At 37.4% G+C, this 17,616-nt stretch overlaps 1 protein-coding gene and 1 pseudogene across 1 annotated transcript in view; one reads left to right on the top strand and one right to left on the bottom strand.

Moving 5' to 3' along the window:
• The window catches only part of LOC124602019 (serine-rich adhesin for platelets), a 157,268-nt gene extending 144,207 nt beyond the window's left edge, over window positions 1–13,061 (top strand). Inside the window, exons 6-7 of the mRNA XM_047136290.1 lie at window positions 3,871–4,062; window positions 8,187–13,061. Of these exons, the coding sequence (XP_046992246.1) occupies window positions 3,871–4,062; window positions 8,187–11,344 (3,350 nt within the window). The 3' untranslated portion in view covers window positions 11,345–13,061. The remainder of the gene's footprint in view (window positions 1–3,870; window positions 4,063–8,186) is intronic.
• On the bottom strand, window positions 1,996–2,113 carry LOC124556503 (annotated as a pseudogene).
• Window positions 13,062–17,616: the final 4,555 nt, after the last annotated feature.

Below are 17,616 nucleotides of genomic sequence, written 5' to 3'. Positions count from 1 at the left end.
CAGTCATGCCATATGACTTTTACTTTATGACCATACTGATAATTTTAATAAGTCGAATACAAAGTATTGATGTTCAAAACTAATATTTCATTTTCCATTAGATTATTTGCATATAAAGAATTAAGAAATAATATTATGGAACATTAACAATTTGTATTCATGTTATTAATATGTCTATGTTCCTCCAAGAACTGATGGAATATGCTATACATAATATTGATAATTATCAAAGAACAACAATTATTGCAGGCATGCTGTAAAAAGATGTTAACAACTAGCATAGCTACATGGCATTCAGCTAACAGGAATTAATGACCCTTGGATCAACACAATCAGATTAATAGATGCCTAATGAAGTGAGTTTTTCATTTATTTTTGAACTTCTTGGAATTCCCAGTTCTTGCTTTGCATCACACAGAAGTTTGTTGAAGACTTCTGCACCAGATTACAGATACTCTTTACCTTAGACAAAGAGCTGAAGTCGACATAAAAATTATTTTTAGGTTTTGTATTGTGGTTGTGGTTCGGTGTGTAAGTGGCAGACTACAAACCCAAAAGTTTAGGGAGCTAGGATTTTTTTGGTCACTTCATTACTTCTTTCACCTATGGCAATGGCTTGTTAAAGTGAAATATGCGAAGTTGCACTGTGGTTTGAAGGCCAAGTTAAAGTATAAGTCAACTGAAAGGTCAGACGAAAGCAAGGGCATAACACTTCCTGTGAGACCTTGCCTAGAAAGACACTGTGGTGTTCAAACCAACTTATGCATTGATGACAGATTTACTGTTTTATGGTTAAGGAAGTCACAAGATTATTTGAAAATGATTTTATAATTGGAAATAAACAAATTTAATAAACAGATGTATAGGGAAGGGAATATAGGAATTCCAAGATCTTTGACGATGGAATGCACAATATGTGATTGTCTACTATGCACAAAATACTTCATTCAGTTTAGTTGCACTGTTCAAGTAGACCATTTCAACAACAAATGGAACTGAATATATATATAAAAGCAAATGCCTTCATCTCTCAGTCAAAAACAATGACAGATGCTTCTAGGTATGAAATAAGATGATAAAAAATCTTTGATAAATTTATCTACGTATTGACTCCATTTTACACTGTTATCTAGTTGTACCTATTTTATAATAGGTCCTGATCCTGACACAGCATCAGAAACCTGGGAAGAGAGAAAAGCAGATAACAAGCTAGTGAGATGAAATTCTTGAGAAACAGTATTGGAGTGACAAGGATGGACAGGTTAAGAAATGAGAGGATCAGAGAGTTAATGTATGTGGAACCATTACAGGAGGGGATAGAGAAATCAAAGCTGAGATGGTATGGACACATAACAAGAATGGAGGCGAAGAGGATACCCAGGAGGATACACGAGATGAAACTGAAAGGAAAAAGACCAAGAGGAAGACCAAGAGACAGAGGGCTGAAAGGAGTAGAGGAATGCATCCAGAAGAAAGGAGAAGAATGGACCAAGGTGAAGACGGAATGGTGGCAAGACAGAAGACGATGGAGAGGCCTATGTTCCATACAGACCCAGCCAGAGGCTGAAAACTGTCCAAGATGATGATCCAGTTGTATTGCCATAAGCTGGTACCATACATAAACTCAATAATGATGTTTGAAATTAAAATTTAGTTTTGTTACTTCAGTGACTACAAAAAAGTTTCAGATAAATTTTGCATATCTCTATCCACTTAAGCATAATATTATGCGTTCAAGTAGAGAGATTTTTATTGAGGTTCCAAAATACCTGCTCCTTTCTGTTCTAAATACATTAATTTCAAAACTCCTCCCAAACAGTACTGACCGGCCGCCGTGTCACCCTCAGCCCACATGTGTCACTGGATGCGGATAATGGAGGGGCATGTACTCAGCACACCACTCTCCAAGCCGTATGTCAGTTTCCGAAACCGGAGCCACTACTTCTCAATCAAGTAGCTCCTCAGTTTGCCTCACCAGGGCTGAGTGCCCCCTCTTGCCAACAGCGCTCGGCAGACCGGATGGTCACCCATCCAAGTGCTATCCCAGCCCGACAATGCTTAACTTCAGTGATCTGACGGGAACAGGTTTTACCACTGTGACAAGGCCATTGGCACATTAATTTCAAATTGTAATAAAAAGTCTGCAAATTACCAGTCTGGTTCATAACATGATATGACTATGAAGTCTTTCGCGATGGAGTCCTTGCATAAAAAGTTCTCTGTTTACTTGCCGCATCAAATTTGGATAAAATCCCAAGCTTTCAATGACTACTTCTGTCATCTTCGTCAGGGACAAAACTGACTGTCATGGACCAGTGAGGCTTCCGCTTTTATAAGCAGTGGACGGCTTCTCATTGGCTGGATGACATCATGGTGAAAACGGCGTGTGCGCAGATGGCGGTCTCTGTGTCCATAGATTTTGATTGTGCGCTCTACCCAGCATTTGTTGATCATTTGAATGGTATACATCAGAACATAAGATTTACAGTGGATGTGGAGAAGGATGGGAAGTTACCCTTCTTAGATGTGCTGGTGGAGCGAAAATCAGATGGATGTCTCGGACATTCAGTTTACAGAAAACCGACGCATACAGATTTATATCTAAATGCGCATAGTTTTCTCCACCCAGCTCAGAAGAGAGCTATGCTGAATACCTTGGTATGCAGAGCAAGGACTATTTTGGACAAGGGTCATCTCGGCTCCGAGATTAACCATCTGATGACGGTATTCACAAAAAATGGATATTCTGATTGTGATATCAGATCTACTATGGCGAAGAAACCTTGGAAGGACGCTGTTCGAACAGATCAAGAGGACCAACACATCGCGTGGCTACCATTCTGTGGAGCAACGACCAGCAAGATCGGCAGAGTCCTGAGCCGGCAGGGGATCAGATCAGTCTTCCAGCCACCCAGGAAGATTAAGGAAATGTTGTGACCCGTGAAAGAAAATCTCAGCATGAGAGTACTGGGAATTTACAGCATTCCTTGCAAGTGTGGCAAAAATTACATGGGCCAGTCTATAAGAACTGTTGCCGATCGCTGTGTTGAACATCAGCGTCACCTGAAATACAGGTATCTAGAAAAATCAGCGGTGGCTGAGCACAGTTTGTTAAATAAACATAAGATTTTATTCGATGAAACAAGACTACTCACTCATGCTTCAAACTTTTGGGACTCTGTCATCAGGGAAGCAGTTGAAACTAGACTCTGTGAAAATAACTTCAACAGAGACTCCGGTTGTGCACTCAGCAATGCATGTAAGCGCACAATTGATAAAGAAAGAGCACAGAGGGAGACTTCTTACACTCCTCGCAGTTCTCCGTCTGTTGCGATATGGCGCTGCAAGCAACGCTGGATAGAGCGTGCAATCAAAATCTATGGACACAGAGGCCGCCATCTGCGCACAAGCCGTTTTCACCACGACGTCATCTAGCCAATGAGAAGCCATCCACTGCTTATAAAAGTGGAAGCCTCACCAGTCCACAACAGTCAGTTTTACCCCTGATGAAGATGACGGAGGTAGTCATCGAAAGCTTGGGATTTTATCAAAATTTGACGCAGCAAGTTAACTGAGAACTTTTCATGCATGGTTCATAACAGCCAGAAAAATTGTTTACAGGCTATTTTGAAACAATAACTTCATTGCTATTGGAATCATATTATTTGCACATTGTCAGTGCAGTCAGAATGTGTATCAGTATGTCTACATGCTAAGATTTTATTGTAGGTAAATCTCCTGTGATTCCCTGTGACTGGAAATGTTTGCCACAGATTCCATTGACTATCTTACTAAATTCAAGTCATACAATATTTTGTTGAAGGACAATGAAGTAAAGTACTCACTGTCACACTTGACCTTTCCTTACAGAATGTGAGCTCAATGGACAGATATATCAGAATGGTGAAAAGGTGCAAGCTGCTGAGCGTCCGTGCCATGTTTGCTACTGCAGGGGTGGTTATGTAGTCTGTGCTGCACTTGAATGCTATCGCAGACTTGACTGTGCTCCAAGATATGAACCAGGTGCCTGCTGCCCCAAGTATGACCACTGCCCTCCTCTGGGTAAGTATGGCCACAAAGAGTAACAGGAAGCATTAAAAAATCATTCATTCTTTTTTTCTTTAAATTGTCGTGTCCCATGTTGCTGTCATGTAAAAGAGCTTTCAGTGATTTGGAATGCATCAATATTTAGATTATGTGACTGAAGGAGCTTTTAGATGCTACATTCAAATTAACTATCATTGAACTGCTAAAAGCTATTTATACTCACTCAAGTTGATTTTAGCATACAAAATTAACTTGATTGCTGCTGCTTTTTTAATGACATTAAATAACTGTTGTTTATCTCCTACTGCTAATTTAAAATCAGTCTTGATGATCAGACAAACTGTTGCACTGGCTACTAAAATCCATATTTCATTCACGGAATTGTAAGAATAATTTATTTCTTACTTTGAGTCAGGCAGAAGCTTAGTGACACACCTCAATAGCTGAGCATGTTAAAGTACTCGCATCTGAGAGACTGAAGTGCGCTGGCCCTGGGTTGAATCCGTCCAGTAGATTTTTTATGTGTGCCAGTATGCTGGCTAGCTTGGATGTGGTTTTTAAGCAGTTTTCCATACCCATTGAGGCAAATACTGTGCTGACTCCCATGCCCTGCCTCTGATACATGATGTGCAACACACCTTGGAAAACAATGTCGTATGTGACCATGCACTTACACTAGTCTCAGTCAGAAGGGGTACACTGAGTCCACCCAGAGGGAGGAGGGTATGGGTAGCCACTGGCATTAGCTTTAAAATGCCTTTGGGACGGGTTGTGACCTCATCATAATAATAACCTCTGTACAGGTATGATTTGTTCTCAGCGAAATGGGAAATGAGCTACACCAGTCCTGACCTGGCATTGACTAGTATAGTACATCCAAAAACAAGAAAGAAACTTGCTGATCACTACTGTTCAGTAAACACTTTTCTTGTCTTAACTGTGTTGACCAAGGAGAAAATTCTTAAAGACAGCAAAATATAACCTTGTAGCAAACACAATGGAAATGGTTAAGAGTATGAAGTGAATTTATGCCAGCTTCTTGAGTTGTTTCTCTCTGTGTTAACTCCAGGTAGAGAATTTTACTCAAACTAATTCAGTTCACGTGTTACCCTTAATGTTCATTTCTGGTACCAGCAGATAATTTTGATTATTTAAAATTGTACAGTATTAATCGTTGTGAGACTGTGAAACAGTGATGAGACATTTCAGGTGTCACCTGTTCTTCTTCTTTTGGGTTTAGGTTGGATGCTCAGTTAGTACGCTTGTGTCATAAAACAACACTGAAGGATGTAAACAATGCTTTAAAGATAAAATTGCTGTTCTGGATTTCAGTTTAAAGACTGGTTTGATGTTGCTTCACTTCTGCATAGCTACTGGAATCTACATCCAGTTGACACTACTTACAGTAGCCTAGGCTTGGTCTCCATCTACAATTTTTACCCCCTCCACTTTCCTAAATATTCTTTCCACCTTTTGACCTTCCCTCTTTGCTTAACACTGGCCTGCCATCTGAGTTCTTGATTTTGATACTACACAGTAACATTAAAACAATCTGGCACAGTACTTTTGCAAAACGATACTCTGCAGTAAGCTGAGAGTACTTTAGCAAAATTCTAATTAACTTCAATTTTTTTATCCTTGCACATTTGAAAAACATAAATAAATCACTAGTTCATTTGAAACTGAATACTTGGTTTTATAAACACTTAGGAGGGGACCTTGCATAGGTTCATGATCAGGATAGAAGATACGGCTCCAAACACAGATTAATAGCATTTGGATTAATATTAAAATCACTAACACAAATTAACTGGTCCATGCTCTGATACATATCTATATGTATGAAGTTCGTGGAGCAGTGGCGAAGTTGTGGTGGCAAGGGACGTGGCAGGTAACTCATGGCTCTTGATGTTTGAATGCTCTGTAAAATTTGTTGTTGGCAACATTTATTCAACTTATTAGAGCCATTCCTTATTGCCAAGAGTACCAAGCAACAGTCAAATCCACATCTGAAGATGTGTACCATGCAACAAATAGCCACTGACTGCGTACCATCCACACCAAGGAGCCGCCCAGTTCTACCGCCAAAACCACGTTTTACATTGCGCCATGCCACTTCCCTGTGGAGTGACTTCACTACATCTTTTACATTTTACAATACAAGTGCCCTAAGCATGAACCAGCTTCCAGTACACATTGTTTATCTTATAAACTTACACATATTATAAATTTTCATCATTTTAAACAATCATTTATCTTTTTTCCATGTACACATTACAAACTTTAAATTTCCTGTCACAAATCAATGACCTTAACTAACAAAGAATAAATACTTCATAATTACAGACACAAGTTGCATAATATAAACCTGCTTCTAATTGATATAGGTGTTGCAAGCTCCTCGCACATTACTTCTACTTGATTTTGTGCAGTTAACCTTGTACTCACAAACAAAAATGCTGTGTTTTCTGCCACCACATTTTGCTAATTCCCACTATCTCTAACTTCAACACACACACACACACACATACACACACACACACACACACACACACATATATATATATATATATATATATATATATATATATATATAAACAAAGATGATGTGACTTACCAAACTTTACAAATGTCTGCTTGTGTCTGTGTATGTGCGGATGGATATGAGTGTGTGTGCGAGTGTATACCTGTCCTTTTTTCCCCCTAAGGTAAGTCTTTCCGCTCCCAGGATTGGAATGACTCCTTACCCTCTCCCTTAAAACCCACATCCTTTCGTCTTTCCCTCTCCTTCCCTCTTTCCTGATGAGGCAACAGTTTGTTGCGAAAGCTTGAATTTTTTGTGCATGTTTGTGTTTGTTTGTGTGTCTATCGACGTACCAGCGCTTTCGTTTGGTAAGTCACATCATCTTTGTTTTTAGGTATATTTTTCCCATGTGGAATGGTTCCCTCTCTCTCTCTCTCTCTCTCTCTCTCTCTCTATATATATATATATATATATATATATATATATATATATATATATATATATATATATATATATATATAAAAAACAAAGATGATGTGACTTACCGAACGAAAGCGCTGGCAGGTCGATAGACACACAAACATACACACAAAATTCTAGCTTTCACAACAAATGGTTGCTTCGTCAGGAAAGAGGGAAGGAGAGGGAAAGACGAAAGGAAGTGGGTTTTAAGGGAGAGGGTAAGGAGTCATTCCAATCCCGGGAGCGGAAAGACTTACCTTAGGGAGTGCGCTCCCGGGATTGGAATGACTCCTTACCCTCCCCCTTAAAACCCACTTCCTTTCGTCGTTCCCTCTTTCCTGACGAAGCAACCGTCTCGTTACCTGCCAGGCCTCAACCTCCGCTAATTTCAAGTTGCCGCCGCTCATACCTCACCTGTCATTCAACAACATCTTTGCCTATGTACTTCCGCCTCGACTGACATCTTTGCCCAAACTCTTTGCCTTTACAAATGTCTGCTTGTGTTTGTCTGTGTATGTGCGGATGGATATGTGTGTGTATGCGAGTGTATACCTGTCCTTTTTTCCCCCTAAGGTAAGTCTTTCCACTCCCGGGATTGGAATGACTCCGTACCCTCTCCCTTAAAACCCACATTCCCATTCTTTACTCTGTTTAGTTGCTTAAGTGGTCAAACATTACAGCTTTCAATTCTTAGGATGTTAGATTTGTTTTTCTGAGTAATCTCTGCCGAGAGACCTGAATGGGGGACTCTCTTTCCTCTGGTGTATATCACCAAATATTGAACCATACATTAATGCTGCCTGTCCTCAGGAACATAATAAATGGTCACTGTGAGCTGTAGCAGCTGTTTCTGTGAAATATCTTACATTTGTGCCACTAAATTAACATTTTAAAAATGTTTATCAACCCAGTTAAAGTCACTTCATTTGAAACCCATCCAAACTGCAGAAAAGAAAGTGCAGAACATCAAATACATTAGTATCCAAAATAGCCTAAGCATCTATGTTTCAAAGGAATATTTGTCTTATTACATCAATTTTATTACAGAAGGTACTATTTGAGTTCACTGGCCAATATTTTTTTAAATTTTATTTTAAATGTATAGTAAAACTATGTAAAGTTATAAATCAACAGATTTTTTTTGTGTTTACAGAGACCATAAATAGGAAACGTCCACAGTTTCCTGTTCCAACTATGGCAGGAGACACTGATAATCACATACATCGTACATTGCTACTGGATGAAGACCAGCAACTGGATTCAACCAATACAGATGAAAGAGTTTTGAGATTAGGAGAAGTTTCAGGTGCTACAGCAAAATCAAATACACATGAAATTGATCTCCCACAGAGTGATGAAGCAGTAAAATCTGAGGAGCAAGAAGGGCCAATGATCACTGAAGATACAGACAAAATTAAACCTATAATTCAGAAAGAGGTGATTTCATATGAAGTAACAGAAGCAGCAACTGAATCAAATTCGTTTGAAATGCTACAGACACCTAATTATTCCAAAGAAGCAGTGAAAGACATTATAACAGATGAGAAACCAAGTACTACTAGTAGGACAGTTGCAGAAATACCAGGCTCAACAACTGTAACCATTCAACCAAACCTGGAGACTATAACTGATAGTGCCAATGAAGATGTAACAGACAAAACTACCTTGAAACTTCTAGAAAGTGAAGCTGCTGCAAACTCAGAAAAAGTCACTCAACAATTCAGAACTGAGATGTCTGAAAATAATGGTGGTCATACAACTGAATTTCAAAATGATTTAGATGTTTTGGGTGCTACTGAAAGGAATACACTTGCTGAAACAAATTCATTTGTAAAGAAATCTAACCAACAAACAAAAAATGAAGGACATCTACCCACGGTTACTTCCTTTCATGCAGATGAAAACCTGACAGAAGATCCCAGTGATGGTCAGGATATTTCTACTGCTAGTACAGTGGAGTATTTGACAGAAGGGGACACAGTAAATCTTGAATTTCAAGAACACAGTGCTATCACTTCTACAGTTCAACCTGACAGTGATAATGTTTCAGTAAGTTTTGATAATGAACCAAGAGCAAATGAAGAGTTCCCTGAGGCTTTAAATAATGTACAAAATGACTTTGTTACAAAAGAAATAGACCAAACCAGTGAACATTCTTACACCACTCAAGGTATTGGCAGTGACAGTTATACGACAGAGAGCTTAGTTCATCACATTACTAAGTCTCATGAGCTTGAGACTGAAGCAAGAGAAAATCAGTCAGTAAACAAAGACCAGTTTGACATTAATATTGTTACACAAAAAGCAAATGAAGAAAATGACAGTACCAGTGATAACGAAGAAAAATTTTCCGTAACTGAAAATGAAAAAGCTGAAACACAGAGAACTTCGCCCATTATTACAAATATACGTGTCACAGATGATGACGAGTTTGATGGTGGAATAATAACCGATGATGATGAAGAATCAACTGATGATAACAGACCACCAATTACTACCGACAGAATAATTTACAAGTATGATAAACATGACAGCAGAAAGCCAACTACAATTGAAGCTTTTGGAGTAACAGATAGTGGCTCAGCATTTGACGAAAAAGTCTCAACGACAGATTATGATAAGGAGTCTAGTCAAACTACAACAGAAATTCCATATGAAACTTCAACAGGAATAATAATCAACCAAAAAGATGATGTAGCTTTTAAGTCAAACAATCAGCACCCTACTCCAACAACAGAATTTGAGGAATTATCTTTGAGTGTTGATCTAACTACGTTAGAAGGAGTTACAGAAGAAACTAACCTACTATCTCAAATTAACAATGAAACTGTTAATGCTTCCTCAATGACAAATGCAACAAGGCATGATGAGGTGCTCCTGAAAATACTTGATGGAAATGCAAATAATTCTGTAATAAATGGAACCAGTTCTGAAAGCAGCAAACTTATCTCGCAAGAAAGTTACAAAATGTCAGATGATATTGAGAGTCTCCCACAAAATGGAAGCTCAGTTGCAGATTATGACAAATCTAGTGAAACTGCAGAAAATCTTGAAGTCAAGCCTCAAAAGCCCACTGATGTCCAAAGCAGAACACATATCTCTGACTCAGATGCATCAGATACATTCATAAGAGAAGAACCACCAGTGTTACTGTTTAAAGATGAAATGGCACTTCATCAGATGGATGTAGTAGTTGCAGAAGATGAAGAAGAAGCAAGTAGCGCAAAAGAAGAGCAAACTGAAAAGGTAATGGATGTGATTCCACCTTTAAAAATGGACAATGTTACAAATGATACACTGCCTTCTGTAGCAACTATTACTGCTCAAACAAATGATGCAGAAACAAAGAAACTCTTGGAAAAGGGTTACATGACTGGATTTCTAAATGATCAGAGTGGAATATCTCAGAAAAAACATAACATGAGTGCTGAAGGGGGAGGTGATGTTCTTACAACTGAATCAGTTATCCATGAGGAAAGTTCTTTTACAGAAAATATTGATTTAACAACAACAGAAGACAATACCAGTCCAGAAATTTCAATGGAAAGTAAGAGTATACCCCAGGAAAGAATTTCTGCAGTAAAAGTGGCTGCAGACAGTTTTATAGATGCAGAACATGTAGAAACCACCACAGAAATTACGACTGAGGAAGCAGAAACTTTTCCCACTTCTGAACAACCAGTTACGACAGAGAAAGTTACAGAGCAACCAAAAACTGATGTACCTGCTACAATGATAAGTAATTATAATGGGACATCAATAAATCAGCAGTCCGCAAGTCATGATTCACACATAAAAGCAATAACAGGAAACAGCAGCTCAACTGATGAAGCACCAAAAATACTGCCAGAAGTTGTATCATTCAGACACAATGTGTCATTAAGTGGAACTGAGCTGCAGCAAAACGTGTCTGAATCACGCCAGGAAAAAACAACTCCTGAAACAGTTACACTTCCAGAAAGCTGGTTAAAAAAAGCAGAAAAAATAACTGAGGAAGAAAATACATCCATCTTAAGTACGACAGATGTTACAGATGCAACAGAAGAGTTCACTGATAACACTACACCACATGATTTTTCTAATTCAGCTGCTGAATACTCTGTTCATACTGAAAATTCACAGAAATTGATAAATCACAACACAGAAAGGAGTGACAATGGGGAAGACAGTGAGCATATGCCAGGCAGTGAGGATGAAGGTCCAGGACAGACAATAAAAAAGAGAAATTTCCGCAGTGAAGACAGTGAAAATCTTGATAAACATGACCTCCTTGTTCTGCAAGAATTCTTTAGGAAGCTGTATCACCATTAGAATGTGATGGCCTTTTCACTACAGAACATCATTTAGTTTGCCTGCATATTCATACATTTTCATCTTTCACAACTTATTTAAATGAACAGTTCTCATTAAGATTCATCTTGTACATGCATCTTCATGTATAGCTTCAACAGTATTATATTGCTCATTGTTAGTTTGATTTGTCTATGTTAATTGTACATCAGTTGCTCAGGCATTTAATTTAGTATATCTTTTTGCAATAGTTATTTGTAGTATTATAGGAAGTATGACTTGGTAAAATATTAGTACTTATTCCAAAAGTACCATCATGACTACAGTTATAAAAGAAATATGTGTAAGCATGAAGCAAAAGTAATATTTATTGTGGGTTAATGAGATATCATTAAGGGGAAACTCCATCACCAAAATGCTTCTGGAAACAATTGTAAGACAGAACACTTTTTGCATGGCTCAATTAGGTTTCACAGCCTTGTCACTGGATATTGTTAGAAGTAACAAATATGGGAAGCAGAATTAGCATGAAGTTCACCTATAAGGTGTCATATTGCTAGTCTTAAATTTTACAAACAAAGCTGATAGAAGTGCAGTGAACTTAAATGTAGATCTATGCTGTTTACTGATATTCATGTAAACATAAATAAATGTGTTTCAAAGCCATCACATGTGTAAGTAACATGAGTTGTTGTTTACACAAGTGTTTTATAGTTTTGAAAATACTTTTCTACAATTGTTTTGGCTCTTCCCTTGTACAAATTTATTTATTTTATTACCTCCATGCATTCTCTTGACTGCAGTCTATGGAATGATTTAAAATGTGGTGTTCTTCTCACCAGCAGAGATATTTATTCTACAGTTGACATGTTCATAGTTTATGTTATGTTGGAATGAGACATTCTGTGTGCATTTTGTTCTGGAGATTTTGATATTGCCCAAACAATATGTCGCAGGTCTGCAGATTATCCGTCCGGGTAATGTGAGTTAAGGTAACCGCTTGGAATTCCAAATAAAGTGTATGTAAAGAAATTTGTCAGTTTATGATATTACAATGACAAATCATTCTGAGAAGAAAATTACCAAAATCTGGCTGAAAGATGAACCATTCAATAGGTGACTGACATTGACAAAATAAAACATTATTATCAATGAAATAATTTTATCTTTTAATTAAGATTTTAAAAATCTTTTGTCAATGCCATTCCACTACATAATTGTTAGTTTCCCACTCAACAGGTGGAAATTTACCACATCTTACAAAATTTTGCTGTAAAAATGGAGATATAAAATAAATTGCTCACAGTATGTGAAGTGTAGGTGCTATTAACAAGCCAATGAATACAGACATACTTTTAAGAAATGCAAACTGAAACTGTAAGGTGAACTGCATTTTCAAGCTGTGATAGTTGCTTTATGAATTATTATAGTGCTATCAACAGTTGAAAGTTACATTGAAATCTGGTGCAGATTCAGATCTTTGTGTGTCATAGAGACCTGCAACTTCGCATATTGATATTTTATTATGTAATACATTAAATTTTAAATACAGGGAAAATGTGTCAAACACTGAGACTTCTCAAAAGACTGAAATTTAACCTTAGAACTCCTAATAAATGTATGGAAATAATCATTTTTCTATACAGATGTCTGTTGATGTGACATAAAGCTTAATATTCTGTGCTGTATGGAAATAAATATCATGTAAAAAATATTTAAATAAAGTGTTTTTTATGTACTTAAAATGTTTGCTTTTTCATCAAACAAGTGATTAAAAAACCAATTAAGGAATATTTACTCAGACATGCGAACCATACTCCAAGGAAGACAACAATTATCAACAAAAAATTGTTTTTTTTCCCTAGATAGATACATTGTAATTTTGGTTGTAATTGTCTTTTGAATTCAAATCAGTTTATTTTCTTAAATAGTCTGGATAATTTACGCATAATAACATTTGTCTACACAGTTCAGAGATAGTTAGTGGAACAGTGATTGGAACTGAAGAAACTGGCCACGTTTGTATGATGTTGCTAAGTATGCCACATCAATGGAGCTCAGAAACTAGTGCATGACACAGAAATCTCATTCAGTTCTAAACATTTATAGAAAAGTGAAAAAAAGGGCCACAATAAATGAATACATTTTTTTTCTCATGCTGAATGTCTTTCTTGTTTGAATTACACTTAAACAATAATCTGGCCATGTAGAAGATACTCACTTCCCTTCATACAATATTTTTATAGAAGAAACATATTTTTGGATTTTTTCAGCACATTCATTTAACACACCACTACAGTTATGTGTGAGCTAGTCAATATAAGAGTCTGTAAAATGCACTTCTAGTGACGTGCTGCACATACTTTCATACACTTTGTATGTGTCATTTTGTAGTCAGTACTTCTTCTTCTTCATCTTCTTCTTCTGAGGAGGTCATCTCCATCAGAAACGATATTCTGCAATGAAGTGCATGGCAGAGAGCATGTGTCACTACACCAACATTCTCATATGGAGCATGAGAAAAATCACAGCTTGAATACCTGTAATCTTGTCTTCATGGTTACTGTAGGAGCGATTTGGGAAGGGGGCAGATCCCTCACATAATATTGCTCCTTGATATTTTAGAGGCATATCTATGCTATCACTTACTTTGTTGTAAAGCTTGTATCAAAATGTACATCTTTCTGGCATTACTTGATTTATGGGATCACGAATATATCTGCCTTAGTTATGAATAAGCAAATAGGAATGTGGGTAAGCTACTGCAAACACCATAGTGAACACATTACCATAGCCAAGATGGACACGAAGCCCACACCTACTACAGTAGTAAAAGTTTATATGCCAACTAGGTCTGGAGATGATGAACAGACTCAATAAATGTATGACGAGATAAAAGAAATTATTCAGACAATTAAGGGATATGAAATTTTAATAGTGATGGGGAACTGGGATTCAATAGTAGGAAAAGGAAGGGAAGGAAAAATAGTAGGTGAATATGGATTGGGGGAAAGGAATGAAAGAGTTCTACGCAGAGCACAATTTATTCATCACTAACACTTGGTTTAAGAATCATAAAAGAAGACTGTACCTGTGGAAGAGACCTGGAGACAATGGATGGTTTCAGATTGATTATATAATAGTAAGACAGAGATTTAGGAATCATGTATTAAATTATAAAACATTTTGAGGAGTAGATGTGGACTCTGATCATAAGTTGGTTATGAACTGTAGATTAAAACTGAAGAAATTGGAAAGAAGTAGGAAATTGATGAGACAGGATCAGGTATATTGAAAGAATAAGAGGTTGCTGAGAGCTTTAGAGGGAGCATTAGGCAATGGTTGATTACAACAGGGGAAAAGAATACAGTAGAAAATGAATGGGTAGCTTTAAGAGATGAAATAGTGAAGGCAGCAGGGGATCAAATAGGTAAAAAGACTAGACCTAGTAGAAATCCTTGGATAACAGAAGATATATTGAATTAACTGGTGAAAGGAAAAAATATAAAAATACAGAAAAAGGAGCACGGATTAAGGAATATAATCATTTTAAAAAGTCAGTGCAAACTGGCTAAGCAGGAATGGCTAGAGGACAAATGTAAGGATTTAGAAGCACATTTAATTCATGGAAAGATAGATAGCACCTACAGGAAAATTAGGGAGGTCTTTGGGGAAAAGAGGAGCAGCTGTATAAATATCAAGAGCTCAGATGGAGAACCAGTCCTACGCAATGAGGGGAAAGCTGAAAGGTGGAAGGAGTATCGAGAGAGTCAGTACATTGGAGATTAACTTGAAGGCAATATTATAGAAAGGGAAGTGGACGTAGATGAAAATGAAATGTGAGATATGATACTGTGAGAAGAATCTGACAGAGCTCTGAAAGATTTAACTTGAAACAAGGCCCCAGGAGTGGACGATATTCCATCAGAACTACTGATAGCCTTGGGAAAGTCAGCCATAACAAAATGCTTTCATCTGGTGTGCAAGATGTATGAGATAGGTGAAACACCCTCAGACTTCAAGAATAATCCCAATTTCAAAGAAAGTAGGTACTGACAGGGATGAAAATTACTGACCTATCAGCTTAATAAGTCATAGTTACAAAATACTAACATGAATTCTTTATAAAAGAATGGAAAAACTGATAGAAGCCAACCTTGGGGAAGATCAGATTGGATTCCAGAGAAGTGTAGGAACACACAAGGCAATACTGACCTTATGACTTACCTAAGATGATATGTTAAGGAAAGGAAAATCTACATTTATAGCATTTGCAGACTTAGAGAAAGCTTTTGACAATGCTGGCTGGAATACTCTCTTTGAAGTTCTGAAGGTAGCAGGGGTAAAATACAGGCAGCAAAAGGTTATTTACAGGTTGCACAGAAACCAGGCATCAGTCGTAGGAGATGAACAGTGTGAAAGGGAAGCAGTGGTTGAGAATGGAGTGAGGCAGGGTTGTAGCGTGTGCCCAAAGTTATTCAATCTGCACATTGAACAAGCAATAAAGGAAACCAAAGAAAAATTTTGAGTAGGAATTAAAGATGAGGGAAACGAAATTGTTTGCCAATGACATTGTAATTCTGTCAGAGACAGCAAAGGGCTTGGAAGAGCAGCTGAATGGAATGGGCTGTGTTTTGGAGGATATAAGATGAACATCAACAAACACAAAACAAAGATAATGAAATGTAGTCAAAGTAAATCAGGTGATGCTAATGAACTCAGATTAGGAAATGAGGCATTTAATGTAGTAGATGAGTTTTGTTATTTAGGCAGCAAAATAAATGTGATGGCCAAAGTAGAGAGGATATAAAATGCAGACTTGCAATGGCAAAAAAAAAAAGAATTTCTGAAGAAAAGAAATTTGTTCACATTGAATATAAATTTAAGTGTTAGGAAGTATTTTCTGAAAGTGCTTGTCTAGAGCGTAGCCATGTGTGGAAGTGAAACATGGGCAATAAACAGTTTAGACAAAAAGGGAATAGAAGCTTGCAAAATGTGGTGCTAAAGAAGACTGTTGAAGATTAGATAGGTAGATCACATGACGAATGAGGAGGTGCTGAATACAACTGGGAGAATAGATTTAGGAAGACATGAAGTTTGTGGCACAACTTGAACAAAAGAAGGGATTGGTTTACAGGACACATTCTGAGACATCAAGGGATCACCAACTTAGTATTGGAGGGAAATGCAGGAGTTAAAAATCATAGAGGGAGACCGCCACCATAAACTCAAATCCACTGAGATAGAAACTGAAGGTGCATGTGAGATAATTATATAATTCGATTTTTCTATCACCACCAGACTCACCTCTTGATGTGACTGAAAACTTTAGAGAAAACCTCAGTTCACTTGTATGTAAGTTTCCCAGTCATACTGTAATCCTAGGTGCAGACTTTAATCATCCAACAGTTAATTGTGTAACTTACAGTTTTGTTAGTGGTGGGCATCATAAGACATCTTGTGAAATGTTACTAAATGCCTTCTCTGAAAACTACCTAGACCAGATAGTTAGGAACCCCACTCACGATGGAAATATATTAACTCTAATGGCAACAAATAGGTCTGACCTCCTTGAGGATGTCCTCATCGAAACTGGTATCAGTAACCACAACACGGTTGTGGCAACAATGATAACCAAAGTACAAAGGACGACTAAAACAAGCAGAAATATATGTGTTCAGTAAATTAAATAAAAAACTCAGTAGTGTCATATCTCAATAAGGAACTTGAAACTTTCAGCACAGGTCAGGAGCATGTAGAGGAATTCTGGCTCAAGTTTAAAAGAATAGTTGACCACACACTGGATACATATGTATGCACTACAAGAATTCATAATGGTATACTATAACTGAAAAGAAACTTCTAAAGAAATGGCAATAGGGCTACAGATAGAGATATCCTGAATGAAACATGTTTGGCTGTCAAGAGGGCAATGCGTGATGCCTCCAGTAACTGCCATAGCAGAATATTGTCAAATGACACCTCAAAAAACCCAAAGAAATTCTGATGATCTGTAAAGGCTGTTAGTGGCACCAAAGTTAGGGTCCAGCAAGCACAGGTTGCAACTGTCTACAACAAGGGTAGTAGAAGTGATCCACAAAACTACTGTCCAGTATCCCTGACATCAATTTGTAGTAGAATCTTAGAAGATATTCTGAAGTATCTTGAAGAGAATGACCTCCTCAGGGCCAAGCAGTATGGATTTCGAAAACACCAATTACGTAAATCCAACTTGCATTTTTCTCACATGACGTACTGAAAGCTTTGGATCAAGGCATCCAGGTAGAGACAAT

Source organism: Schistocerca americana, chromosome 1, assembly GCF_021461395.2.
Source record: "Schistocerca americana isolate TAMUIC-IGC-003095 chromosome 1, iqSchAmer2.1, whole genome shotgun sequence".
Taxonomy (NCBI): domain Eukaryota; kingdom Metazoa; phylum Arthropoda; class Insecta; order Orthoptera; family Acrididae; genus Schistocerca; species Schistocerca americana.
Note: the sequence above shows the minus strand (reverse complement) of the source record. Positions and strands in the feature narration are given on the sequence as shown.